At 41.0% G+C, this 27,437-nt stretch overlaps 1 protein-coding gene across 1 annotated transcript; it reads left to right on the plus strand.

The window, feature by feature from the left end:
- Window positions 1-441: 441 nt before the first annotated feature.
- On the plus strand, window positions 442-26,375 carry LOC125228610 (low-density lipoprotein receptor-related protein 6). Its single transcript, XM_048133253.1, is given in 25 exon segments — window positions 442-726; window positions 923-1,146; window positions 3,286-3,476; window positions 3,833-4,123; window positions 4,433-4,617; window positions 5,336-5,565; window positions 5,664-5,834; window positions 6,395-6,628; window positions 7,906-8,047; window positions 8,390-8,560; window positions 9,756-9,906; window positions 10,112-10,239; window positions 10,390-10,543; window positions 10,716-10,990; window positions 11,543-11,788; window positions 12,088-12,226; window positions 13,141-13,416; window positions 13,657-13,839; window positions 16,334-16,505; window positions 22,435-22,625; window positions 22,966-23,127; window positions 24,735-24,840; window positions 25,048-25,241; window positions 25,730-25,905; window positions 25,908-26,375. Coding segments are annotated over 25 exon segments (4,527 nt in total). The 5' UTR covers window positions 442-635; the 3' UTR covers window positions 25,952-26,375.
- The last annotated feature ends 1,062 nt before the right edge of the window (window positions 26,376-27,437 follow it).

Raw genomic sequence — 27,437 nt, forward strand, 5'->3', positions numbered from 1 at the left:
GCGACAAAAGAGTCGCTTCGAAAAGTCGCCCGTGGGCGCACCCTCTAATGAATATACACTGAATTGTGCAAACTATCGGACGTAAGCCGTGGACATGGCCTTGAGCGCACGGACGTCTGGACGTCATCTGGCGGCTGTCCGATCTGGCGCATCAGCCGCATCTGTGTGACGCGTCCCATAATTTGTTCCCTTTAGCTCGGAGCGTGGTAGCGCTATATTTGTACTATCAACATGTGGATTTAATTAGCCCTTAACGGGCTAAACGTAATGGTACGAATAGGGTGACGGACTTCTACTCAATCAACATCTCGTACGCTCTTCTGTTATTGATATAAATTTTCGTGTAAACCGGGTCTTAAAAATTCAAAAATGTAATCAGGCAACACTGTCAGCTTGAGTTTAAAAAAAAAATATAAAAGAAAATAAAAATGTCGCTTACAAGCGGTGCAGCTATCTCTTGTTGATCTCAAAATATGTGTTGATTTTAGAATTTGCCTCGATTTCAAATTATCATAATGTTATATGTGCGATAAGAATATGTTAAGTTCATTGCCACCTAGTGCCTTAATGTATCGGTGCATTGAACATTAAAATAAACATATGAACCATTCAAGTGCTATTCATTTGTTTTCATTATGACGAAACGCCGAAGAATTCTTTATGCCGACAAAATTATACAAAATGTTGTTAACATATTCTGTTTGTTAATGTTTTTACAACTTAAAGGTAATATTCAAATTATACGTTTGTTTTATAAACCATGATCATGATAGACAAACTTAAACAAAAATAACAATGTCTACAGTCAGTTTGTATTTTGTGAACAACCAAAATAAGCTGTAAAATGAGAATAGCAAAATTAGCAGAAATCAACATCGTATTTTGTTTTATACTAATTATACATTACATTGTACTGTTTCAGGTTTTTATACAGTGGCGAGTAACCCAGTGCTCTTATATTCGACGGGATCAGATATCAGAGTAGCGAACATATCAAAGCCCGGCAAAGTCAACACTATTATCAAGGGCTTAGTCCAGGGCTCTGCAGTTGACTTTTTGTATAAAAGAAACCTTATATGCTGGTCGGACCAAACTGATGAACTGATACAATGTATGAATTACAATGGAACACATTCAGGGGACAAGGTATTTTTTACTTTAAAATATTTATTTTCGCTTCTGTATATTGCCGTACCTCTCAAATATATATTAATGCCAAGGCAGGTTCCCCAGCCAAGGAAAATGCTGCCTTGGCTCAGGCACTGCATTGACTGTTTGCCATGCACAGTGTGGGATCAGACCTCATTTTTGACCATGGTCTTTTATTGTAAAAACCGGTAGCCTAGACCAAAACAATGCTACGACTAAAATTCCCGAATGTCAAATATGACTAGTTAACGAGAAATTATTTTTTGAAATTTAGGGTAAATGTACCCGAAAATTGACTAAAACTCAAAATATCCTGAGAACGGTATCGATTATCAAAAAACACTTTTAAGAGAACTTATAGAACTACCAATTTACTATCGTATGGAATAATCAGCACGGTAATAGCATCATTCATATCGGTATTAGAACCAAATTAGTAATTTTCGATTTTGATTTTTTCTCGAAAGTTCCTGTATATTAGCATTTCTTTTATTTTTTTACTGAAAGGTGATTAGCTTCCCTATATGCTATAATTTTTGCACTAAGCAATTCCATAGGATCTAGAAATTATGGTGTGCTTAATTACTCTATGGGGATTTTATATGGGACGTTTAAACACACCATAATTTCTAGATCCTATGGAATTGCTTGATGCAAAAATTATAGCATATAGGGAAGCTAATCACATTTCAGTAAAAAAATAAAAGAAATGCTAATATACAGGAACTTTCGAGAAAAAAAATCAAAATAGAAAATAACTAATTTGGTTCTAATACCGATATGAATGATGTTAGGACCGTGCTGATTATTTCATACGATAGTATATTGGTAGTTCTATAAGTTCTCTTAAAAGTGTTTTTTGATAATCGATACCGTTCTCAGGATATTTTGAGTTTTAGTCAATTTTCGGGTACATTTGCCCTAAATTTCAAAAAATAATTTCTCGTAAACTAGTCATATTTGACATTCGGGAGTTTTAGTCGTAGCATTGTTTTAGTCTAGACTACCGGTTTTTACAATAAAAAGACCATGGTCAAAAATGAGGTCTGATCCCACACTGTGCCATGCTAGGACATTGCCTCACTGTGTGAGCCTGCCCTAATGCTTGACAATAACCACTTGACTGTCCAGCCTGTGCGACCATATTCCGGTCAACCGTCCGGGTTTTTTAAGCTATGTGCGCTGTGCATCCACAACTTTCTACAAAAATGTCTGTATCTTCTAAACTACACAAGGTAGAGTAAAAAAAAACAACTTAGGCATAAATTAACGTACAGTAATTAAAATACAATTATAGTGATAGTATAAATATCTATGATTATAATCAAGGTTAAAATTATGTATTCGGTAAAAAATTTAAGAATTTTTTTATTTGACTATTACTTATTACAGGAAATTTTGAGAGACGACCCTCTCTTTTTATTATGTATTAGAGAAATATACTATTTCACCTTTATAATGATACCACAACCAAAACACATACAGTTCTCATGAAGATATCAAAAAAAATTAAACATTCAAAATCAAACACAAACACGCGGAGTTTGACAAGGCACTGCCAGATATATTTTTTCATTGACTGTAACAAGCGTACACTACCATCTATACTTTTAGTAGCAAACTATGTAGTTAGGCTACATTATTGTATCAAGAGAATAAGTAAATAATGTTGCAATATTTCGCTAGATAATAATCAACTGATAATAATAGAATATTCTAATGAACACAAGTTAAATTATAATCTATTGAAAATATTTCAACTTGTGCTGTCTTAAAGTAGTCACACTACTATGTATATAAATTAAAACCGAAATAAATTACACATATGAAAGAAAAAGTGACCAAGTCCTCTGATTGGAGAGTACGCTGGTTCGATTCCAGCCTCAGGCACCAGAGGACTTGGTCACTTTTTCTTTCATATGTGTAATTTATTTCGGTTTTAATAATAGAATACTAATCAACTGTTTCCCCTTCCCCTCCTTGGGATGGTAAGGTATCTGCGGATGGTCTGCTGCATATTTTTTTTTTTATACTATGCTATCATAGGACGGTCAAGCGGATAAATAACTAACAAATGATCAGTAATTATAATTTAATGCCATTTTAATAATACTGTATATAACTTAACTATTGCAGATGGGAATTGTCTCAGAAGGCCTTATCACACCTACTGGAATTGCTATAGACTGGTACACAGATAAAATTTACTGGACAGATGGAGACACAAACCGTTTAGAAGTGATAAGCATAGACCAGAAGTATAGGAAAGTTTTATTTTGGTCTGAAGTGGACCTGGCTAGAGCCATAGCTGTTGTTCCTAAGGAAGGGTTTGTATTGTTTTTACATGTCACTATATATCTTTCATTCTTATCTATAGAAATGAGGCTTCTTCTTCACACTTAAGAGTTGTGCTCTTGTCAGTGGAGTAATCTCCAACTTGTCTGGTTCATTTCTGACTCCTTAACTTTGTATTGTACGTATTAAGAAGCAAGTAAGGTGCATTAGGGTAATTCCGAATGACAGAAATCTTCGAATAATTCCGAAAGGGGAATCTTAATAAATATGATGGAAATAATGGTGATTTTGATGTGACTCGTAATTAGACGACTATCGGAATTACCCTAATGCACCTTATATTCAAATAACCTTTTAATAATACTATTTTTTATTATTTTATCTTCAGGTTACTGTTTTGGACAGATTGGGGAGAAGTACCCAAAATCGAGAGAGCTGGCATGAACGGTGACCCAGCCACACGTAAAGTCATAGTTAAAGAAAATATTTTTTGGCCTAATGGCATTACCATAGATTATAACAATAATTTAATTTACTGGGTAGACGCAAAACTAATGTTTGTAGATGTAATGGACTTTAATGGGGAAAAGAGAAAGAGAATTATAAAAGGGGGACTGGAGTACCCTTATGCCTTGACATTTTTTAATGACAAACTTTATTGGACAGACTGGAAAACCTGGTAAGATATAAAATTATATTTTTTATTATTAATTTTACATAAATTCTGCTCTGAAGAGCCAATTCACTCAACAAGATGCACAGCTGACTGAGACTGTTCAAAATAGTGCTAGTGCTGCTTGGTTAGTGTGAATCTAGCTATGACTACTATGTACTGTTTAACACTGATTTAAATTTACATGATTTTTACACATATTTAAAATTGCAAATGGGACTTAATAACAGGATTAAATCCCGTTTGTCTTTAACTACTTTGTACTGTTTTCACTCTCGGTGTGCTCTCGCCTATATTCCTTTTTTTATTTTTTAGGAAAATCTACTCCTGGGACATATCAACCACAGGCCCCATGAAGGAACTGATCAAGTCGGAGCCAGTACCAGTAGATATCAGGGTGTATGATGGCAGCAGACAACTAGCGCCACCAGAGGACCACCCATGTAAAGTTAATAATGGTGGTTGCTCACATTTGTGCCTGTTAGCTCCTACATTTCCAAGTAAGATTTTTTAGCACCTTCTCTTAACAGTAGTAGGGGGTTTATGAGAACACATCCCTAAATTATATCCTAACAAGCAAGTTTTTATGTAAAGACAAGGAGAATATATTACTGCTGTCTGTTATTAATAATAATAAAATAAATACATACATACATACAATCACGCCTGTGTCCCATGAAGGGGTAGGCAGAGCACATGAAACTACTCAGGTTTCAGTGCCACTCTTGGCAAATAAGGGGTTGAAAGAAAACGAAACTGTGACATTGCAGTGACAGGTTGCCAGCCTCTCGCCTACGCCACAATTTAACCCATGTCCCACAGTCGCCTTCTACGACACCCACGGGAAGAAAGGGGGTGGTGAAATTCTTAACCCGTCACCACACGGGCAAATAAAAATAAAAATAATAAAATAAAATAAAAGAAAAATAACCTTTATGAAGCTTTTTACATTTCATCTACATGTATACTATCTTTGCTTATTTTCTATTTGTTTTTAAACTATATTATATAATATATTACTATTTTTTCCCATCGACAACTTCAACTTCAGTCTTGTCCCTCGAGGACATAGGCCTCTTCCAAAGCCTTCCAGGTATCATGGTCTCTCGCTTTCCTGAGCCAGTTCGCTCCGCCTATCTTTTTAAAATTATCTGACTATTTCCTCTCTTCCTTGTGTGGCCCCGTTCTGTTTTTAATATGTGCAAGTTGTTATTCCAGGCTACACCTGCTCGTGCCCAACTGGCGTGAAGCTCCGGGAAGGCAGCAACACCACCTGCTTCAACTCTCCACAAAGCCTCCTCCTTGTGGCGCAGCGCTCCGCCATCTCCAAGATATCTCTGGACTCCCCTGACTTCACCCCCACCACACTGCCCCTTAAGGATCTCAAGAGAGCCATGTCGATTGATTTTGATCCAAAGACTGAATATATCTACTGGTCAGATAGCATGGTAAGTATTTCAAAGCCCTCCAAAGTTTAACTTATGAGAATTAAATGAACCATATGGGCCTAAGTATTACATAATATGAAAAAAAATCTGTTTCTTAGGCCAAGACCATATCCAGGGCCCGTTTAGATGGCAGTGACCAATCAGTGGTGATCCACAGCAACGGAGTCCCAGACAGTATTGCTATTGAACCACTAGCTCGGAACATATACTGGACCGACCCTGTCACGGACACCATCAGTGTTGCTAGACTTGATGGAAGTGTTAGAAAGGTAACATTTTGCACTTTGTATTCTTAGTAGTGACAATGTATGACCATCAACGAAACTGCTGGTGATTAGTGTATCCGTAGCACACATTTACAGCAAGGAAAACATTTTATTTAAATACGTCTTTTAAGAGTAGATACTAGGGGCATGCCAAATTGCCAATAGATAATCTATGTAAAGTTTATATGTTCGATACTGGAATGTTAATCATGTTATACAGTCAACATCAAAATTGGCGCATCAAAAAACACTTTAGAAATAACTACCATTCCGTAATCGCTAAACAAAAAAAATGTAAATTGAAATAGATATCATACACGAAAGAAAAAACGGCAAGGCCGGTGGTGGCCGAGCCGGGAACGCTGGGCGGGCGTGTGGTCTAGTGGTCTAGTGGTAAAGACTCGGGCCACCAGTGGGCCTAGCCGTTTTTCTTTCGTGTGTGATATCTATTTCAATTTATAATTTCATATATAGTAGTGTGACTACTTGAAAATAGAACAAATCAAAAATATTCAATAAAATAATTTGAATTGATCCCTAGTTGTAAAAAAAAATGTTGTCAGGTTATTATTTACGAAGACTTGTACGAGCCGCGAGCCATAGCCGTGCACCCGACAGCTGGGTGGATGTTCTGGTCGGACTGGTACGAGAAGCGACCGAAGATCGAGCGCGCGAGTCTCGACGGCAGCGGCCGCGTGCTACTAGTATCAGAGAAGCTCATGTGGCCCAACGGGATCGCCTTGGACACCGTCAACAACAAGCTATACTGGGGCGACGCCAGGACACATAAGATTGAGGTAGATATCAAACAACAAACTACAACAATAAAATTGAATCAATATCAGAATAGATTCTTCAACAGGCTTGGTAGATTTATTAAGAATCACCCGTCTTTATCCACACTTTTTAACCGACTTCAAAAAAGGAGGAGGTTCTCAATTCGACTTAATTTTTTTTTTTTTTTTTGTATGTATGTTACTCGATATCTCCGAGAATCGTGGACCGATTTTCAAAATTTTTTTTTTATCGAACGGGTATAACGCCGAAATGGTCCCATTGCCACCAAGTCGGGGTCTGATGATGGGATCTTGGAGAAATCGAGGGAACTCTTCAAATGTTATAGGCACATGTAATGTTTTTAGTGTACTTTTCAAAGGTACACCAGTATTTACGCCTGATGGTAATAATTTTATGTGGCTGAGCTGATGATGGAAGGTCAACTCCTCAATGGTTAGGAGTTAAAGGATAATTCTTTCACTACTGTACATATATTCGGACTGATACATATAATATCACTAGGAACCACTAAAAATCAACAAATAAATTAACTTTTTAACAAAAAATAAAACCGCCTTCAAAAAAAGCGTGTTACAAAACACAGAGAAACTAAAAAGCCAAAAATAAACCTTCGAATTCAGATTTCTTATCGGATTGCAATAATCTAAACATCCAAATTATAAACAAATCAATTATTTTTGGAGTCGGGGCCAGCCTGCGTATGGTTGGGTGGGGCAAACAGGAAATAGCAAGGCGACGAACAGGTCTGGTACCGACTACAAAAATAATTGATTTGTTTATAATTTGGATGTTTAGATTATTGCAATCCGATAAGAAATCTGAATTCGAAGGTTTATTTTTGGCTTTTTAGATTCTCCGTGTTTTGTAACACGCTTTTTTGAAGGCGGTTTTATTTTTTGTTAAAAAGTTATTTTAAGCTTCACCTGAGTCACTGTATGGTAATCAAGCAAGCTTAATTAGGCCCCATTTTCCAATAAGCTGAAACTTTTCATAAGGTTTAGAACATTGACAATACAATATAATGGTACCATGTAACTGATCTTATGATAGTTATTTCTTTATGAGACTGGCACTTTATGATTAAACATATAATATGTTTGTTTTGAGAACAAGTTAATATTCAACAATGTGAAAACTTAAGCTACGACTACGTCTGATTATTAGCCAATACGATCATAAAGCCCCGTCTAAAGGAGTCGGGCGAAGCCCAACGTACGCGGTCCAAGGCCGGGAGATGAATATGGGATGTTTGTGCTATATATATTTACATTTTTAGGTTTGCAATATGGACGGCACGGATAGAAACGAGTTGCATAACAGGGATATCCTGCACATATTTGGGCTGACTTTACTTGACCAACATCTTTACTGGTCCGACATGCAGCGGCGGACTTTGGACAGGATTGATAAAGATACCGGTATGTACAGTGATCAAGTTTTCTGTAGACATATTAAATACGGTAGTTAGATCAAGTGTGCACACGCGTTCGCACTTCAGACTGCCCTGATATGTACTTACATTTAAAGCTGAAAAAAACTCGGCTGGTGTTTTGTCTTACTTATCTTAGTAACTTTCAAAATGGCATTATTTTGTTTTCATACTTGTCGGCTTCGCATTAACCGTGACGTCACTTTGGCGCTTTATTAGGGGCGTTTCTGACTTTTGGATAGCTTTAACATGCTTGCATACTTATGCATACTGATACTTATTAATAAAGACTCGTCATATTCTCATAGTTAATTATTTCCTTTATCACAAGGTGTAAATCGTCAAGCAGTAGTGGACCAGATGGCGAACATGATGGGCGTGAAGGCCTTCCGCCTGGGCGCGACGTTGGGCCACAGCGCATGCGCGGCCGACAATGGCGGCTGCTCGCACCTGTGCTTCAGCCGCCCGCCGCTAGAAGGCTACGTGTGCCGCTGCCCGCTCGGTAAGGATACCGTCTTCATAGGCGATTACTAGGTCAACGGACGCTAGTTCCTGACCTTACACGTGCAGTATTATATTGTTGCGTGCGCGGCCGACAACCGCGGCTGCTCGCACCTGTGCTTCAGCCGCCCGCCGCTAGAAGGCTACGTGTGCCGCTGCCCGCTCGGTAAGGATACCGTCTTCATAGGCGATTACTAGGTCAACGGACGCTAGTTCCTGACCTTACACGTGCAGTATTATATTGTTGCGTGCGCGGCTGACAATGGCGGCTGCTCGCACCTGTGCTTCAGCCGCCCGCCGGTAGAAGGCTACGTGTGCCGCTGCCCGCTCGGTAAGGATACCGTCTTCATAGGCGATTACTAGGTCAACGGACGCTAGTTCCTGACCTTACACGTGCAGTATTATATTGTTGCGTGCGCGGCTGACAATGGCGGCTGCTCGCACCTGTGCTTCAGCCGCCCGCCGCTAGAAGGCTACGTGTGCCGCTGCCCGCTCGGTAAGGATACCGTCTTCATAGGCGATTACTAGGTCAACGGACGCTAGTTCCTGACCTTACACGTGCAGTATTATATTGTTGCGTGCGCGGCTGACAATGGCGGCTGCTCGCACCTGTGCTTCAGCCGCCCGCCGCTAGAAGGCTACGTGTGCCGCTGCCCGCTCGTAAGGATACCGTCTTCATAGGCGATTACTAGGTCAACGGACGCTAGTTCCTGACCTTACACGTGCAGTATTATATTGTTGCGTGCGCGGCCGACACCCGCGGCTGCTCGCACCTGTGCTTCAGCAGCCCGCCGCCGGACGTGTGCCGCTGCCTACTAGGTAAGGATCCCATCTTTACAGGCTACTCGACGACTTTATCGATCGCTGTGAGGCATCAAAAGCAACACCTTAATTATCTGCCATAACGATCACGGTCTTTCATCGGAAGGTCAGCCCTGATGAAAGCCATGCTGAGAAGAAGCCATTTGACGTGACACCCCTTGAGTTGCGGGCGTCCATAGGTTACGGTGACCGCTTTCCATCAGGCGGGCCGTATACCTGTTTGCCACCGACGTGGTATAAAAAAAAAAAAAAAAAAATTCGTGATAGTATTCATTCTATGTATTTCTTATGTGCAGGAATCTAATCTGTATTTACGAATAAACATGTGTATATTTAATTTTATTCGCTACCTGATCATATAATTTTTATTGCAGGCCTAGAACTAAAAAGTGATAAGAAAACTTGCGCAGAGCCGGAAGCTTTCCTGATTTACAGTCGCAAAAACTTTATAGGACTTCTGAGCATTGAATACGACAACATCGACAACCATGCCATATTACCTGTAAGAGATATCAAAGAAGTCAGGTAATTATAACAATCTTTTATGAATTAAAAATTTAGGTATGTACTCAGGGTCTTTAATTGTTGAGCCATTTAGAGGCTACAATAATTTTGGTATTTCATAGATAATCTATAAACTGGCCAGTATAAAATGAGCTGGAAGTGGATCAACAATTGAAGTCCGTGACCGTACCTTACTTCGTAAGTAACATATTTATTATATTTCCAGTGCTTTGGCAGTCCATATTTCGGGCTCAAAGATCTATTGGTCCGACAGCAAAGCTAAGACAATCAATCGCTGCTCTATCAACGGCGCACACATGGAAAAGATCGTGGAATGGATGGGCTTGGTTGAAGGTATAATCATTTAGCATGTATTTGTCCTATCCCACACCCATCAATGTTACTTTGACCTAATCTAGTAAGAATATCTGTGCGAAATAGAATTCTTTCGTTTCAGAGTGTTCATTCAGTGTTCAAAAATGTAATATGTTGCTTTCATTTCAGGATTGGCTATAGATTGGTCAGGTCAGAACATCTATTGGACAGATAGCACCACAAACCGTATCGAAGTAGCGCGTTTAGATGGCTCCAGCCGTCGGACGCTGATTTGGCAATACCTTAAAAAGCCGAAGAGTATTGCCTTGGACCCTAAAAAAGGGTAAATACAGATATATGTTTCTTGCAATAGATACCTTATCTCCCTTAGCGTGCTGCGAGAGATGATCTGAAAAGGTGGATGATGAGACAACTATGCTACATCGAAAACCAAGTGATGTCGAAAGAGCAAGAGAATGGGTTTATCGCTATCTAACCTTAAAATTTTATTACAGATACATGTACTGGTCCGAACTTGGCTCAAAAACAATCAAGCGCGCCGCAATGGACGGAACGGCAGCCACCGTCCTCATCGACCAAGTAGGCAAAGTGCACGCTCTGGGCATCGACTACGATAAACGCACGCTGTACTGGGCCGCGCTCGAGCCCCCCACTATAGAGTACGCGTTCCTCAACGGGACCGGACGGAAGGTGCTGGCTGACGATATAACTATGCCGTACGCGTTGACTCTGTTTGGTGATAGGGTGTTTTGGGGAGACTGGAATACAGGTGAGTTTAACATGTTAAAGTTTCAAAACGTGGGTGGGAAAAAGAGATTTTATTCAAATATGAAAAACTGTACGGAAGTTACGGAACTTCGTAATTAATAATTATTCGTTTTTGAGTGCAATCAAAATAACCTACAACTTTTTAGTACACTTTTCACTTAAAAATATCATCAATTTTCTTACATGGGCATTTTCATAATTTGGGGCCCCCCAATTAGCGAAAGTTGTTAACAAAAAATAACCTACTGTCAGTTTTGTAACAATAATTAAGCATGAAATTTCAATAAAAATATTGTTTTTGTGTTAATTACATAAACTTTAAGCGATAATCTACATTCAGAATGTGAAAAAAGTAAATTTTTAGACAGATTTTATGCATTTATCGTCACAAAACTGACAGCGAGTTAATTTTTGTTAACAACTTTTGCTAATTGGGGAGACCCAAATTCTGAAAATGCTCACATGTATAACGTCGCATCACGTTACTTCGAAAACATTATCATACCCACTACTTCTGTAGGTATCAGCATTCTGAACCCTACTCCGATTTCAGGCGTAATCCAAGCGGCCAAGAAAGCCGACGGTTCCAACCGGAAGTCCATCCACACCACTCCTCCCCTCGACTACATCTCGGACCTGAAGGTGTACCAGCGGCGACCGCAGCCCGGCACGCAGTGCGGCGTGGACAACGGCGGCTGCTCGCACCTGTGCCTGCCGCTGCCCGCCGACACCAGGGAGGACTACCGCTGCGCCTGCCCCACGCATTACAGGCTCAACAAGGATAATCAGACGTGTTCCGGTAAGCTTTAAACTCCTTTTTCATGACCACACTACTCCTCTCGACTACATCTCGGAAGGCATTTAGGTATCATTTAATCATTTTAAAGTGATTTTGGACAAAGGTTTTTTTAGAAGGCCTCTGGCTGCGAGGTCAGATAGACACTGTGTCATTTTACGAGGAACAATCTCATTTTAGGTCTCACTCTGAAGCAAAGTTTGGTTAACCATCGTGCCTTAACACCAGTTTTTGTGCCACTCTTTGTTCGCATATACTTGCATGTACTATTAATACTATCGTATATCGTGTCTTGATTTTAGAACCGGAAGAATTTCTCTTATTCGCTCAAAAGAACGCGGTGGGACGCATAATGATAGTGAACGGCGAATGTAACGACGCATTCATCCCCGTGACTGGACTGAAGAATATCAGGGCTATCGAGTACGATCCTGACAACAAGTAAGTACGATAAATTCATGATACATATTTATTTGTTACGCATAAACACCGTACATTTAAAGAGAAAATCACAAACATGGCGTTTTCCGTCTGAATTATCCATATGCGCTCTGGAAAACCTTGCGTACTGTTCAGGCGAAATTGCTTAAGCAGTACTTATTAAACCACCAACTTAGTCAAGAAAACTTGAGACTTGACACGAGCTGTCTGTAGTTAATTACTCATTTAATATGTTTACCACTTGTTTTTCGCTCCTTCTGCAGCATGATTATTATGCCGTCGATGTTATTCAGTATTTTTTATCATCCTGTAAACTTATACATTTGATTTTTTGATTTTTAGCTTTCACATAAAATTACGTTTGTTATTGTCTTGTCAGAACCTGCCTTTTAGTTAGTGTAGCTACCGCTGGCGCTAGTTGCAACTAGCAATGGCCGCCTTAATGAACAGCCATAGTATGGTACGACCAAACGATGGAACGCTGTGTGTGCGATCTGGTGTATGACGCTTTCCTTTTTTCTTTTTATTAATTTAATGTGTTCTGTTTGTTATTATTCTTTTGTATACTTAGATCTTTCTTATATCACAGCCTGTTGTTATTTTTCTTGTAATATTTTCAATTTTATTATTTTTAACTGTAGTCCATTTTTCTTGTATCACATATATTTTGCATTTCTTCTGTCTGTTACCCTCCGTGAATCTTTCTCACTTGATGGTCTCATCGGAAGATCAGCGCTGGAAGTCACCAGCAACACGCTGAGATGAGGCCATTTCGTGGCACTTCATTACTTTCTGTCACAAGTGTGTGTTATTATGTGTTCTTTGTCTTGTCTGTGTTCACGAATAAATGTTTATTCTATTCTATTCTATTCTAATATTTAAATCAGGTAATAAAGTCTGTCTCACTTTCACAGAATGCTATATTGGATGGACGAAGACTCCCACTCGATCCGCCGCGTTCCAATGTCATACTCCACCACCTCGGCCATCACGGACTCCACCACCGTCGTCAGCGACTTGTCCAGGCCCTTCCACATGGTGCTAGACGTGCTAGGACGCGCGCTGTACTGGACCTGCCTGGATACAGACTCCATCAACGCCACGTCTATAGAAAACAACTCTTCTGCCGGCGTCATACTGCGCGGGAAGAACATGATGCCCAGGCATCTGGCGTTTCATCAGACTAAAAGGTAAAGTTGTCACACTCCTCCACCCCAACGACACTCCTCAAGTACTTCATTGTCAGCCACGCGGCCTCAACGACTGCTGTCAGGGCTATGGGACTGTGTTTTTAATTTGGACCTCTCGATTCCGTGATTTTCTCTCAACAATATCTCCAATAGTATGCTTTTAGATTCTACTAATATGATTAAAAGTGAGCAGTCGATATAACTCTATTTCTAAAGTCTATCGCTCGTTTTTTACCACAGGATACTAATATGGAACGACCTGGGTCTGGGCGCCATAATGCGCGCGCGTGCAGACGGCACTGGACGCGCGGAGCTAGCACGCGCAGCAAACGCCACGGCGCTAGCCGTGGACCAGGCCAGCGGGGTCGTCTACTGGGCTGTGAACAAGCAGATACACGCCGTCGACCTCGACGCCGACAACAAGTCAGTACACATACATTATTATACATTATTTGTTACAATATAATACAGTCACAGAAAGTCAGCGGAAAGCAACCTAGGACTTGACCTCAAATAGTATGAGCCACATGAGTTTTCTCTGCCTAAAATATGACTGGTCGTACCCCTCACGCATCGGCCTACACAGTGACCAAACCCATCGTCTAACCAGCAATGCGTAAATAGCCGGGTCTACACTGATACTAATAAATAATATGATATTATAGACCAATTCCACTTTTATCGACTTTTTCAAAAATATTTGAAACCGCGATGTCAAGGCGACTCTACTCCTTTTGCGAAAAATTTGCCATCTTTGACGACGCTCAATACGGCTTCCGCGAGAGAAGATCAACTACTCTTGCAGTGTACAAATTTGTTCGAGAAGTACTAAGTATAATAAATCTTATACTTTTAAACGAGCAATTGTTGTATATTTATTTATTTATACCGACGATCTCGGAAACCACTCTAACGATTTCGCTGAAATTTGTTATGTGGGGGTTTTCGGGGGTGAAAAATCGATCTAGCGTAGCCTTAGATCCCGGAAAGCGCGAATTTTCGAGTTTTCATGAGTTTTTCTTTCGCGTTAGTAAACGTAAAATATGGTAGTTAATTTCGCCGCGCGCGCATCGATTCCGCTTAGTTCAGTCGTACGAGGTCGGTCTAATGTACGCAGATAGATCGTAGGTTTAAGTTTTTGTTTTTTGTTTTTGTCTTAAGAGTTTTTTTTTTATCTAAAGACGTGATATATTAAAATAGAACCGAGCGAAGCTCGGTCGCCCAGATATTGAAAGAAAATACGCTATAGGCGTTCTACTAGATATGAGCAAGGCTTACGACCGAGATGTACAACATACTACTAAAAAAACTAAAAGATATAGGAATAAGAGGGAATGCTCATGACTTGTTTTCGTCCTACCTCACAAACCGCGTACAGTATGTCGAAATAGAGCATCACAACTTCGATACGGACACAATATACAATATCACTTCATCACAAATATCAAAAGTAAACCAATCATACCCCAGGGAAGTGTACTCGGTTGCATTTTATTTCTAATCTACATTAACGATTTACCCAAGATAATAAAAAGCCCATGTACCTTGTTTGCTGACGATATTTCTTTTGTCATATCGTGCGAAACCGAACAAAACCTGAACAGCGATTTAGACTCGACCCTAGAAGAAGTTGTAGCATGGCTCAGTGACCACAACTTAGAAGTCAATTTCGAAAAAACGAAAATTATCCAATTTAAGCCTTCTCAAAAACAGACTCTAGACGATTACTCTTATAAAAATAACAAAATAGAATCAATATCGTCATCTACATTTTTGGGTATTAACGTGGACTCAGCCCTCAACTGGAAAGATCATATTAATAAAATAAGCAGCAAATTAAGTAGCTTCATATATGGATTATACAACCTAAAAAAATGTACTGACATAAAAATAGCCACAAATGCATACTACGCCTATGCTCACTCTTGGCTACAATACGGAATCATACTATACACGTTAAACTTCCGTGAGACATATTCAAATAATTAATTGAAACATGTCGCAGCAATAGCGATATAATAACGTGAGTACAACCGTATTTCAATTAATTATCGGAATCATACTGTGGGGAAATAGTCCAAATATGAATAATCTTTTTTTATTACAAAAACACTGTATTAGAGTTCTTGTAAATACTCATCAATTGGATAGCTGTAAACCGTACTTCATAGAATTAAAAATTCTAACCCTAGTCTCCATGTACATATTAGAAGCATGCCTCTTGGTAAGGAATAATAGAAATCTCTTCCCCGAATACTCGCGACCGGCTCATTTACGGCCAGACTAGCCACCCCAAACTCTACTCTACAGATGATCCATAAAGGCCCTCTTGGTATGCCAATAAAAATATACAATAATATACCAAACGAAATAAAAGAAATAAATAATTATAATAACTTTAAAAACGCATTAAAAACTTACCTCATAAATAAAGCGTATTACTCATTAAAAGAATTCTTTAGTGACACAAACAGTGTAGATGATTAATTTTACCGGCACAGACAGGCTTAAGAAAAACCCATACACCAATCCATACAAATTGGCTTATGCCAGTGATGCATGTTATCTTATTCTAAGTTAATATTAAGTAAGAAAACATTGTTGCTATGCCCTTACAGGGTGCATGTGGAACTGTAATAATCTTAAGAACTGTATACTAACATGAGTGCAATAAACAAATTGAAACTTGAAACTATGTGCAGAACTATTTTGAACAGCTGACCGAGCGCCGCCATTTTGGCGAGCGAATTTGCTCTAGCTAGGCAAACGTGCGCGCATGAGCACGGACGATTTCCTCGCGAGGCGTGCGGTCAGTGTAGACCCGGCTAATCTTCTGCAATAGACGCAAAAGTCTGTGACTGGATCAGCTATTATTTTCAGAAATCAGTAATAACCAAGTATTGTGGGTCCTCTGCAGACGTATAATATGGCAAGGCGGCTGGGCGGGCTCGCTGTCCGTGTACTCGGGCGCGCTGTACCTGTCGGGCGGCGAGCGCGCGCTCATGCGCGTGCCGCTGCACCGCCGCGACCTGCCCGCCTCGCCCGTGCCGCATCTGGCGCGTCTGCCCTGCACGCTTGCGGTTACTAAGGTGAGTGTGCGGTTACAGGGTGTATTTTGATAGCGGATCAGTGCAAAAGGGGTCTTTCGAACGTTTTGAAATTAATTAGGTGGCGTTTTCATTCAAAAAGGTTATTTTTGACAAATTATCCATGATTAAATCCGTGCATGAAATCAACAAATTCCGCCTAGAAATGCCGTAAACCGAGAAAAACTTTTCCCATGCAGTTTGTTTGAAAATGAAAACTTTTAGTAGTAGTAGTAGTAAACTCTTTATTGTACCTACAATTAATAACAAAAAACACAGTTATTACAGTAAAGAACAGTACAAAGGCTAACTTATCCCTTTGAGGGATTTCTTCCAGTTAACCTTTGAGTGAATGAGAGGATAAAAAGAGATGACTGATGAGAGACTTTTATTTTTTTTATGCCAATCGATTCTATTCCTATCCGGTATTAGTAAAATTTATTGACAGATTATTAACTTTAATAGTTGCTTTTTAGGGTTCCGTACCTCAAAGAGGAAAAACGGAACCCTTATAGGATCACTCGTGTGTCTGTCTGTCCCTCTGTCACAGCCGATTTCTCCGAAACTACTAGACCGATTTACTTGAAATTTGGCACACGTATGTAAACAAGTGGCCCAAAGACGGACATGTAATATAATTAAATGAAATTAAACGAAATTTAATCATAGGGGCCACTTTTGGGGGGTAAAATTGACAATTAAAAATCAAAGTTATTAGAACTATATTGTGTTACATATCAAATGAAAGAGCATTTTATAAGCATCTCAAATATATTTTTTTATAGTTTTTATTTTGGTAATTTAGAAGTAATTTAAGAAAATAAGCAAAAAATTACCATTCCCCCCCCTTATCTCCGAAACTACTTAGCGGAAAATTTTCAAAAAAATACACGAGATAGCCCTCTACCTGTAGATTACAGGAAAACCTATTAGAAATCTACAGTCAAGCGTAAGTCGGACTTAAGAGAAAAAAACTCAAATTGAGATTTTTCACTCACTGCCGCTGCAAGTACTTACTAAATGTTTTGAAATTTTGTGAGCGCCATGGACAGGTAGAAAGAAATTCATTTCTGTTTAGAAATTGTTAAAAATTTTAAGCATTTGCCAAAATGACTTAAGTTCCTACTAAAAAAGAGGCGCTTACGACTGTTTAGAACTGCACTGACCATAATATTGCCGCAATAGGTCCAAAAAATGGTGTATATATACGAAAACAAAAAAATTGTGCCACCGACAACCAAAATCTGAAGTCTATTTGCTCTATCTCTTATAGTTTCCAAAATATACGCAAAATCTTTAAAGTACAAATCTAGTGTAGTCAGGCGCTCATGACCTTTTTGTATGCAAATGTCGAAATCCGACTCGCACTTTACCGATTTTCATAGAAAGTTGTGTTTTATTATAGTTTTGAAGGAGGTTTCTTGTTTTTAACCACCAACGCAAAAATATTATAATAATAATAGGTTTGACGCTTGACATGTCTGTCTGGCATCATAGCTCCCGAACGAATCAATCGATTTTGATTTAGTTTTTAATGTTTAAGGTGAATTCGTCGAGAGTTTTTTTGTACCACGTAGGTGGCAAACATGCATACGGTCCGCCTGATGGAAAGCGGTGACTGTTACATATGGACGCCTGCCACTCAAGGAGTGGCACATGTGCGTTGCCGACTCGACTCATTAGAAACTTGTACAAACCTGTACTTAGAAGGGGCCTGGGTGCCGACGACTGAAGGAAGGAGGGGGAAGGAAGGAAGGAGTACCGCACCCTCGTTGAGCTCTGGCTGCCTTACTCACCGGCAGGAACACAACAATGAGTAAAGTCTAGTGCTACTTGATTGCGGTCTTTTGTAAAGCGGAGGTATTAGACTCTGCTCTACCTTAGAGTATATTCAATTTAGTATTAGAGTTATCAGTCAAGAAATTTAAATGCAGCGCCATCTATTATTAGTTTCGACAACTTTTCATGTGACTTTCCATGCCTAAAGGTTCGCACAAGTCTCAAGTCGCGTAAATTACTTAGTAAATTTTGCCGAGAGACGGCGCTAAATACAATAATACTCATTAGAGTACCTATACTTCTAGTCAAAGACATATATAACTCCGTATAGACAGATAAAGTCTAAGAATAAAACGTACTTACCTCAGTACCACACAGAAGAAGGGCTCAGCTAGATGGCGCTAATATTAATATTAACACTGTAGGGTGGTTGGAATAAGACGCCAAGTAGGAACCAGTTGTTTATTGGTTTAACTTCCAATATTACAAATAATCATCATACAAGTGGAGTACCTAGCTAAACATGAGTTGAAGGTCCTCAGGGACGACCACTGCAAGACCAAAGGCCAACCGATTATGAAGCTTATGGGCGGTCCGTGTAGACGGTCTCGACCCGTGCTTCATTTGTTGGTTGGACTTGGGGCATAGCAGAGGCCGTCTCCCAAGCTAGACCACTAGCTAACAACTGACGATCGGTGGCCGCGCAGCGGCTTTTATTTCCGGAGGCCGAGGCGCCGCGCTCCCCGCGCCGCTCGGAGTAGTTACTTCGCTCGCGCTCGGGTCGGTCGGTCCGCTGAGCGCGACAGGTAGTAGTGTGCGAGTGAGAAAGTATTCGAGCCCGCGCGCTCGTGCGTGGTAATGTTATTCTGTCTCGCTACATTCTCCCCCTCTGGTACTCTTTGACGTCCCGTAAGAGTACCAGGAATAGCAGGAGCTGTTGTCTCTCGCTCTGGTACGTGAGTAGAACAAATTCTTCAGTTTCGTCATGTAAACAGAACTGCTTGATAAGGTTTTCTTCGGAACCCTCCCCCTGGAGTGAAGCTGGTCCGATAGTACATTTCATTCATGGGACTTGGGCGAAAGTTATGATCGGGGGCGGTACGCATTACTTTGTCGATAGACTAACGGCTAACCGAATATGAGCTTATGGGCGGTCCGTGTAGACGGTCTCGACCCGTCGTGATCATTTGGTGGTTAGGCTTGAGGCATAGCATGGGCCGTCTCTCATGCTTGACCGGTAGGTCACAACTGAATTAGTTTGTCTTGCTGCATTCTCCCCCTCTGGTACTCTGTGACGTCCCGTAAGAGTACCAGGAATAACAGGATCCATGTACAGCTAATTGTCTTCCAGTTTCTCGTTGACGCAGCATTGCTAGTGAGGGTGTTCGCCAGAACCCTCCCCCTGCACCAAAACTATACTCGTAGAAATTGCGTAGTTTTTGCCTCTTGTAGTGATTTTGTTCCCTCTTGACTTTTCCATTGTCCTACTTGTTTTTAAGTTGGGCGCCAGAATGTAGGGTGGCGGAATAAGACGCCAAGTAGGAACCAGTTGTTTATTGGTTTAACTTCCAATATTACAAATAATCATCATACAAGTGGAGTACCTAGCTAAACATGAGTTGAAGGTCCTCAGGGACGACCACTGCAAGACCAAAGGCCAACCGATTATGAAGCTTATGGGCGGTCCGTGTAGACGGTCTCGACCCGTGCTTCATTTGTTGGTTGGACTTGGGGCATAGCAGAGGCCGTCTCCCAAGCTAGACCACTAGCTAACAACTGACGATCAGTGGCCGCGCAGCGGCTTTTATTTCCGGAGGCCGAGGCGCCGCGCTCCCCGCGCCGCTCGGAGTAGTTACTTCGCTCGCGCTCGGGTCGGTCGGTCCGCTGAGCGCGACAGGTAGTAGTGTGCGAGTGAGAAAGTATTCGAGCCCGCGCGCTCGTGCGTGGTAATGTTATTCTGTCTCGCTACAACACGCTTTTATTAGGTCGTCGTGTATGTAACTAACTATGTAATGGAATCTACGGAGGCTAATTTAACCATCTTCCAAGGATCGTAGCGTAATGATAATTGGCAGCTGTATGTAGTTCTGATGACAGTACAATAATATGGTACTGTTGAACTGATCTGATGATGGAGCCGGAAGATATGAACTGGAACTACATGATGGAACATCGTATCATAGCTGTTTTTGGGTTTCTTAGAAAAGTCTTGTAATGAACTTTGACTACGATTAGGTTTCAAGGTCTGATGATGGAGCCGGAAGATATGAACTGGAACTACATGATGAAACATCGTATCATAGCAGTTTTTGGGTTTCTTAGAAAAGTCTTGAAATGAACTTTGACTACGATAAGGTTTCAAGGTCTGATGATGAAGCCGGAAGATATGAACTGGAACTACATGATGTAACATCGTATCATAGCTGTTTTTGCGTTTCTTAGAAAAGTCTTGTAATGAACTTTGACTACGATTAGGTTTCAACGTCTGATGATGGAGCCGGAAGATATGAACTGGAACTACATGATAGAACATCGTATCATAGTAGTTTTTGGGTTTCTTAGAAAAGTCTTGTAATGAACTTTGACTACGATTAGGTTTCAAGGTCTGATGATGGAGCCGGAAGATATGAACTGGAACTACTAAAAAGATCGAAGTAGTATTTAAAATAAGTTGGGATAGGGTTTTCTTGAGACCCTCAAGAGCAAATAAAGGGGGGCTCAGGGGCGATCGAAGCCCCCCACAAAAAAGACAGATCAACGTAGTATTTAAAATAAGTTGGGTTAAGGTTTTCTTGTGACCCTCCAGAGGAAATAAAGGGGGGCTCGGGGGCGAAGCCCCCGCAAAAAAGAAAGACCAACGTAGTATTTAAAATAAGTTGGGTTAGGGTTTTCTTGTGACCGTTTAGAGTAAATAAAGGGGGGGGCTCGGGGGGCAAAGCCCCCCGCATCAAAGAAAGATCAACGTAGTATTTAAAATAAGTTGGGATAGGGTTTTCTTGAGACCCTTAAGAGCATATAAAGGAGGGCTCGGGGGGCGAAGCCCCCCGCATAAAAGAAAGATCAACATAGTAGAGAATGCCTTAAAGCATAAGTCCGCCTTTTGTACTGCAAGATTTTCTTTTATCACTGCTTCCAGTAGTTCCACAGGTGGTAAATGATCTTTATTACTAGATTCACCTACTTTTATCAATTTTAAAGCACTAGTGGATAAAATGCGTTTTTACCCGCTGGTATTAAAGGACAAAACACGTGTTTCCGACCTAGTGAGGGGAAAAATTCAATGTTGGCTGCTCGCGTGCGGTCCGTTTGTTAATGTAGGTAAGAATTTAGAATGGCGTCATTTTGTGAACATCAAAGGAGTGAGCCTTCTGTACTTGTACTATTATACATATATTCTGTGACAAAACTAACAACATGTGTTCCAAGTACAACATTCGAAATGCCGGAAAGTTAGTAGGTATCGACCGTAAATTGGCGAAATCCAATTTACGGTCAAATTAACACGTGATGGACCCTGCCGTCTATAATAAATTGCCGCAATATGTGGTTGAAGCGCCTAAGTGTGTCGAACTTTAAGTACCTACCTATCGCTTAAAAAATTGGCTGGTCGAGCACCCGTTCTACACTTATGACAATTTTTTTATTACCTAATTAGAAAAATATTTTTGTGCATTTTTTATGTGAATATTGCCTAACTTTTTGTAATTTCAATCTTCTGGCTATTTATTCTCTAAGTATTATTGTTGTATGAATATTATTTTTTTAAATCAAATCTTGACGTTTAAAATGGCGTTGAATGAATAAATGAATATGAGTATGAGTAGTATGATTATTTTAACCATTGAAAGTTTGTACGGAACCCTCGGTGGGCGAGTCCGACTCGCACTTGGCCGGTTTTTTTACCATAGTAAAATACTACTATTTATTTATTTCTTTGTAAAACACGTTTACATGACATGACAGTAAAACCAATGCGTCACGAAACTTAGACTGACATAACATAAAACATAGTGAAATTAGTGAACAAAAAAAGAGAACAATATTAAAATTAATAAACAATTATTTGGGCGATGACGTGGCTCAGTTGCGTCTTTTGTCCGGTGTAGGGCTTGGCCGCGCAGTATGTTTGGTATAAGAATGTTTTGCCCCTTAGCCGGCGCGCTCTCACCCGTGCTACGGCGGGCGCGCGTGCGGCGGCGCGGTGGGCGCGTGCGGCGCGGACGGCGCGTGCGGCTGCGGCCTGGCGTGCCGCGCCTGCGCGCCCGGGCACTTCGCCTGCGCACCCCCCGAGCCCGCTGCCGACAACGATCCTCAAGCGCCCGTTTGCGTGCCCAACGAGTGGAGGTAATGCGCAACTAAATTCTCCTAGCTTTTGTAATAATTGAAATAAATATAAAGGGGAATGTGACTTTATGGTAACAGCTTTCTAGCTCAGTCGCTTGTCTACTAAGCGAAAGGTCTACGGCATTATTGTCTAATTATTTCTTTGAAGTGTATTTTTTTACATGAAAGTACTAGCTTAGTGTTCGTAAGCTAAGTCAATCTACATGAAATCCAAAATCTGTTGACATCTATTTTATTTTTTATTTAAAGGTAACATACATTTTACATTTTTAAAGTCTCTGAAGAAAAATGCAACGGTAACCTGTTCCAACGCTCTATTAAGTAGATGTTGCGTGTATAGATGCGACGGGCAGGCGGACTGCCCGGGCGGCTCGGACGAGGCGGGCTGCGGCTGCGCGGCGGGACTGCGCTGCGCGGACGGCTCGTGCGCCGAGTCTCTCGGGGACTGCGCCACCGGCGCCTACTGCGCGCCTCCCGACCCGCCGCTACCCGACGCCTTCAGGTACCCAGATACAGATGCAACGGTGTCCTATCGTTTGACCAAAACTTGTTTAGCAAATTGACACTTGACAACCAACTACTGGCAAAATTATATTTTGGCAAGTCTTCACTTTACAAAAACATTTTTGACAAATTATTCTCATAACCAAATATTTGACTTACAAAATAACATTTTATAAGGGATATTTTTGACAAATTTATATTTAACAAATAACTTAACTAATAAACCTACGATTAGCCTAAAAATGTTTGCTGTAATGTATTATTTGACAAGTGAATCTGTAATAGTAATTTATAATATGGGTCAAACGAAACACATAATAGCGAATCAAATCATATTAATGTTTCATAGAAAATCTTTACAATATTTTTTTACTCAGTCCCTGCTTTTTGGAATGCTACTACAAAGTAGATTTGGTTAGAACTGTAAACCTCATAAAATCGAAGTAATACTAGAAAAGTGGGTTAGGTTAGAACTTTGACCCTCACAAAACCGAAGTAATACAAGAAAAGAGGGTCAGGTTAGGTTAGAACTGTGACCCTCACAAAACCGAAGTAATACTAGAAAAGTGGGTTAGGTTAGGTTAGAACTGTGACCCTCACAAAACCGGAGTAATACTAGGAATGTGGGTTAGGTTAGGTTAGAACTGTGACCCTCACAAAACCGAAGTAATACTAGGAAAGTGGGTTAGGTTAGGTTAGAACTGTGACCCTCACAAAACCGAAGCAATACTAGAAAAGTGCGTTAGGTTAGGTTAGAACTGTGACCCTCACAAAACCGAAGTAATACTAGAAAAGTGGGTTAGGTTAGAACTGTGATCCTCACAAAACCGAAGTAATACTAGAAAAGTAGGTTAGGTTAAAACTGTGATACACACAAAACCGCACTGATACTAGAAAAGTTGGTTAGGTTAGGTTAGAACTGTGACCATCACAAACCAAACTGATCTAAAAAAGTGGGTCAGTTTAGCCTAGGCTAGAAGAAAGGTCTGGAACCCCTTTATAACAATTTATTACATGACATTTGGTAAATGTATCAATTTGTCAAACATACTATTAGGTAACATGAAAAATATACAATTGATAGTTTATTAAGTAACACATTGTACTAATGTATTAGTTACTAAATGATTATTTGTCAAGTAAGTTTTTGTAAAATGATACATATGCGGAATAACATATTTGCCAATTACTATATTGATGAAACGTTTTTTGTAAAATGAACATTTGCTAAAATTGTTTTGGTCAAACATTAGTGAACCAGATGCGACGGCTGGCGCACTGTCCGGGCGGCTCGGACGTGTTGGACTGCGGCTGCTGCGCGCCGCGAGACCCTGGTCGAAGCCTTCAGGTTCAGTTCGAGAAATCAGCTCAGTTTCGTACCTATAGGAGATAGGAAAGGTCCTTTTACCAGTGATCTGCATCGGTGTCTGTTTTTTTTTACAAATCAAAGAAGACATCCCAACAGGGCACGCTCACCAACTGTAAGTAAGCCGTATTTGTATCCGGTGGTGTTTGTCGTTTGTGCATGTCACGGAAATTCACTCATTCATTCATTCAATACATTCATGGATAATGATAACAAGTAATCGCTAATGTTGATTACAGATGCGACTCGCGGTTGTGCCTAGGCGCGCGCCTGCTATGCGACGGGCGGGCGCACTGCGCGGACGGCGCCGACGAGGCGCCCGCGCACTGCGATCCGCGTCCACCGGTACCTTTCCTACTCTTACGCTTTATTCCATATGATGCTATGTTATGTATTTTTTTTTTATGTTATCGTGTTATGTCGGGTATTATAAATGTACGTTATTATGGGGCCGCTTTCATATATAAAAACAAAAGCCAATGATGTGTGTTTGTTTTTATTATGTGACCGCTTTCAAATATGCTTCGTCTTAATCGATTGAGTGATTTGCAGCCGGGCGTGCGATCGTCGAACGCGTTCGCGGTGTGCGGCGGCATCGCGGGCGCGGCGGGCGGCGTGGCGGCGGCGTGGGCGGCGCTGCGGCGCTGGCGACGGCGCCGCGCCGCTCCGCCGCACGCCGCGCGCGTGCTCGTGCCGCTCAAGCACGCCGACGTGCGCGCCAGACCCATCGGGGCCAGCGCCACCATGTAACTACCCGACTCTATACTTATTTTTCTCATCACGAAGTTGCATGTCGTTTACTAAAGTATGAGTGAGCCCATTTATAATAAAAAATAAAAGATTTAATTTGAGCTTCCTATGACACATCATACATAAATTCACATCTGTATTCCCAAACCGAAATGAGGCAAGCGGAGCATATGAAACTGCTTTAATTTTGGCAATTAACACTTTCGAAACCGGGCTCTACGCGGCGCTACGACATTTTCGCTACATACGGGTTTCCCCATGTAATCGGCTACGCTTCTACGAGCGGTGTGCCCGACAGTCGGGTTCTTGGTAGCGAAAGTGTTAAGGGATTGAAAGTAAACGAAACGCCTAGCGTAACGGTAGTATGGCCTAACGGTAGTATAGTGGTTTTTTTTTTAAGGACCTAAAACTCCGATTCGACCGGTAGGTATATAACTCACTGTCCATTTTGGATGATCCCTAAAAACATATTGAACATCGACAGCTCATCGGACAGCCTGTGCCGCTACCCGCGGCCGACGGCCAACCCGCCACCGTCGCCGGCCACGGCCAGCAACGCGAGCGCGCCGACGCGGCGGCGCGCCTACCGCCACTACCGCGCCATGAACCGCCCGCCGCCGCCCACGCCCGCCTCCACCGACGCCGCCGAGTCCGAGCCCGAGCACGCGCGCGCGCGCCGCCCTCGCCCGACCCGGCGCAGTACTGAGCGCCCGCGCCGGCGACGGAACGAGTGAAGCGAGGACCGCCAGCTTAGCGCCATCGACGTGCTCGTCGAATCCCGTGTTCTACTTAGCTCCGCTATATGTATCTTGTCTTTCTATTCTTCGCTATGCGCACGACTGGCACTGCCCTCATTTTATCAGGTTTTCCATATTAAATTGTATGTCAATTAGTTCCTACGGCCGCCGCTAGCTTTTATGTCAATCAGCGCCAGTCTGTCACGCACGGTGCCAATAACGAGCAAAAATGTCCGGTACCACCGGGAGGGACAATTTTAAGTACGGGTTACCTACTCCATTTACGGTTTTATAATTTTATTGGGCTAGTTTTTTTTTTGCGTACGGCGCATCGCTACGCTGATGCGTCCGTGAATTTGTCCGGCCACTGTTACGAAATTGGGTAGAAATTAAGTAGATTGAATTTAACGGTTGTATTCGATCAATCGACATTCTGATGATGAAATTTTTGTTTTTAGCTGAGCTCTAAAAGCCACAGATTACAGCTTTTTGTGGTCCTTCATATTCGTGTGAATCTTTCGGACATATATGGAAATGATATCACTTTTTTATAATTTAAATAATAAAACTACCGTGAGACACTGACATATTAAACATGTAAAATCGGGTAACTCACGTAAAATTGTCGAAGATCGCTTCGACGTTTCGCTCCGTAACGAGGAACATTTTCATTGATCACGCGCGATGCCGCTTTATAAATGTACATATCACTAAAACAATTGAATAAGTAACAAGGGCACTCCAGGAGAATGTTTCTTACGATATGCGATTCTTCTCATACTTCTGAAAACGCTAAGAAAGAGATTTTGTGTTCGAAATGTTTCATGACTCAGTTAACAAATGGGTAGTATTTTCTCGAGCTTTACAGATTTGATTGAAGTAGCTGCCATTCAAGGCAAGCAGAAAGCATTTCGTAAAGGTCTTTCTTGTGGAATGCACCGACAATGATTTTGTGTGCTTAATTTCCTAATACACATATCAATATCATGTTACGTCTATGTGCCAATACTGTATAATAACATCGAAATAACGAGTGAATTGTAACGCACACTCTTTGTAAAAAGTAGATTACTTAGGTACTAGTTATACGTTTATAGGTAATTGAAAGTAGAAAGGAATGAGGGAATGTTTGGTCGCTTTACGCCTTCCTTAAATGTATATAAAATTTTATCACTATTATTAAGATAACTATGCAAAACAGCGCTCTACCAATGATTGACTTCAATAAGTATGGTGCCACTAATTACGGTAGTATTCCATCAAATTTGTATTGGTGCCTATCATTTTGCTTAATGGTAGAGTGAGACGTTTATTTTTGATCAAACTTAACTCCCAGTTCACTTGGCCAAATATTCCCCTTTACAAATTATGGTGAACTTCTGTTCGGTGCTAATTCACTGTGTGTGCCTCAATAGTTTTATTTTAAGGAAAATTTCGTTCGCATTGTAATTTTTA

This window comes from Leguminivora glycinivorella, chromosome 8 (assembly GCF_023078275.1).
Source record: "Leguminivora glycinivorella isolate SPB_JAAS2020 chromosome 8, LegGlyc_1.1, whole genome shotgun sequence".
NCBI classification, from domain to species: Eukaryota; Metazoa; Arthropoda; class Insecta; order Lepidoptera; family Tortricidae; genus Leguminivora; species Leguminivora glycinivorella.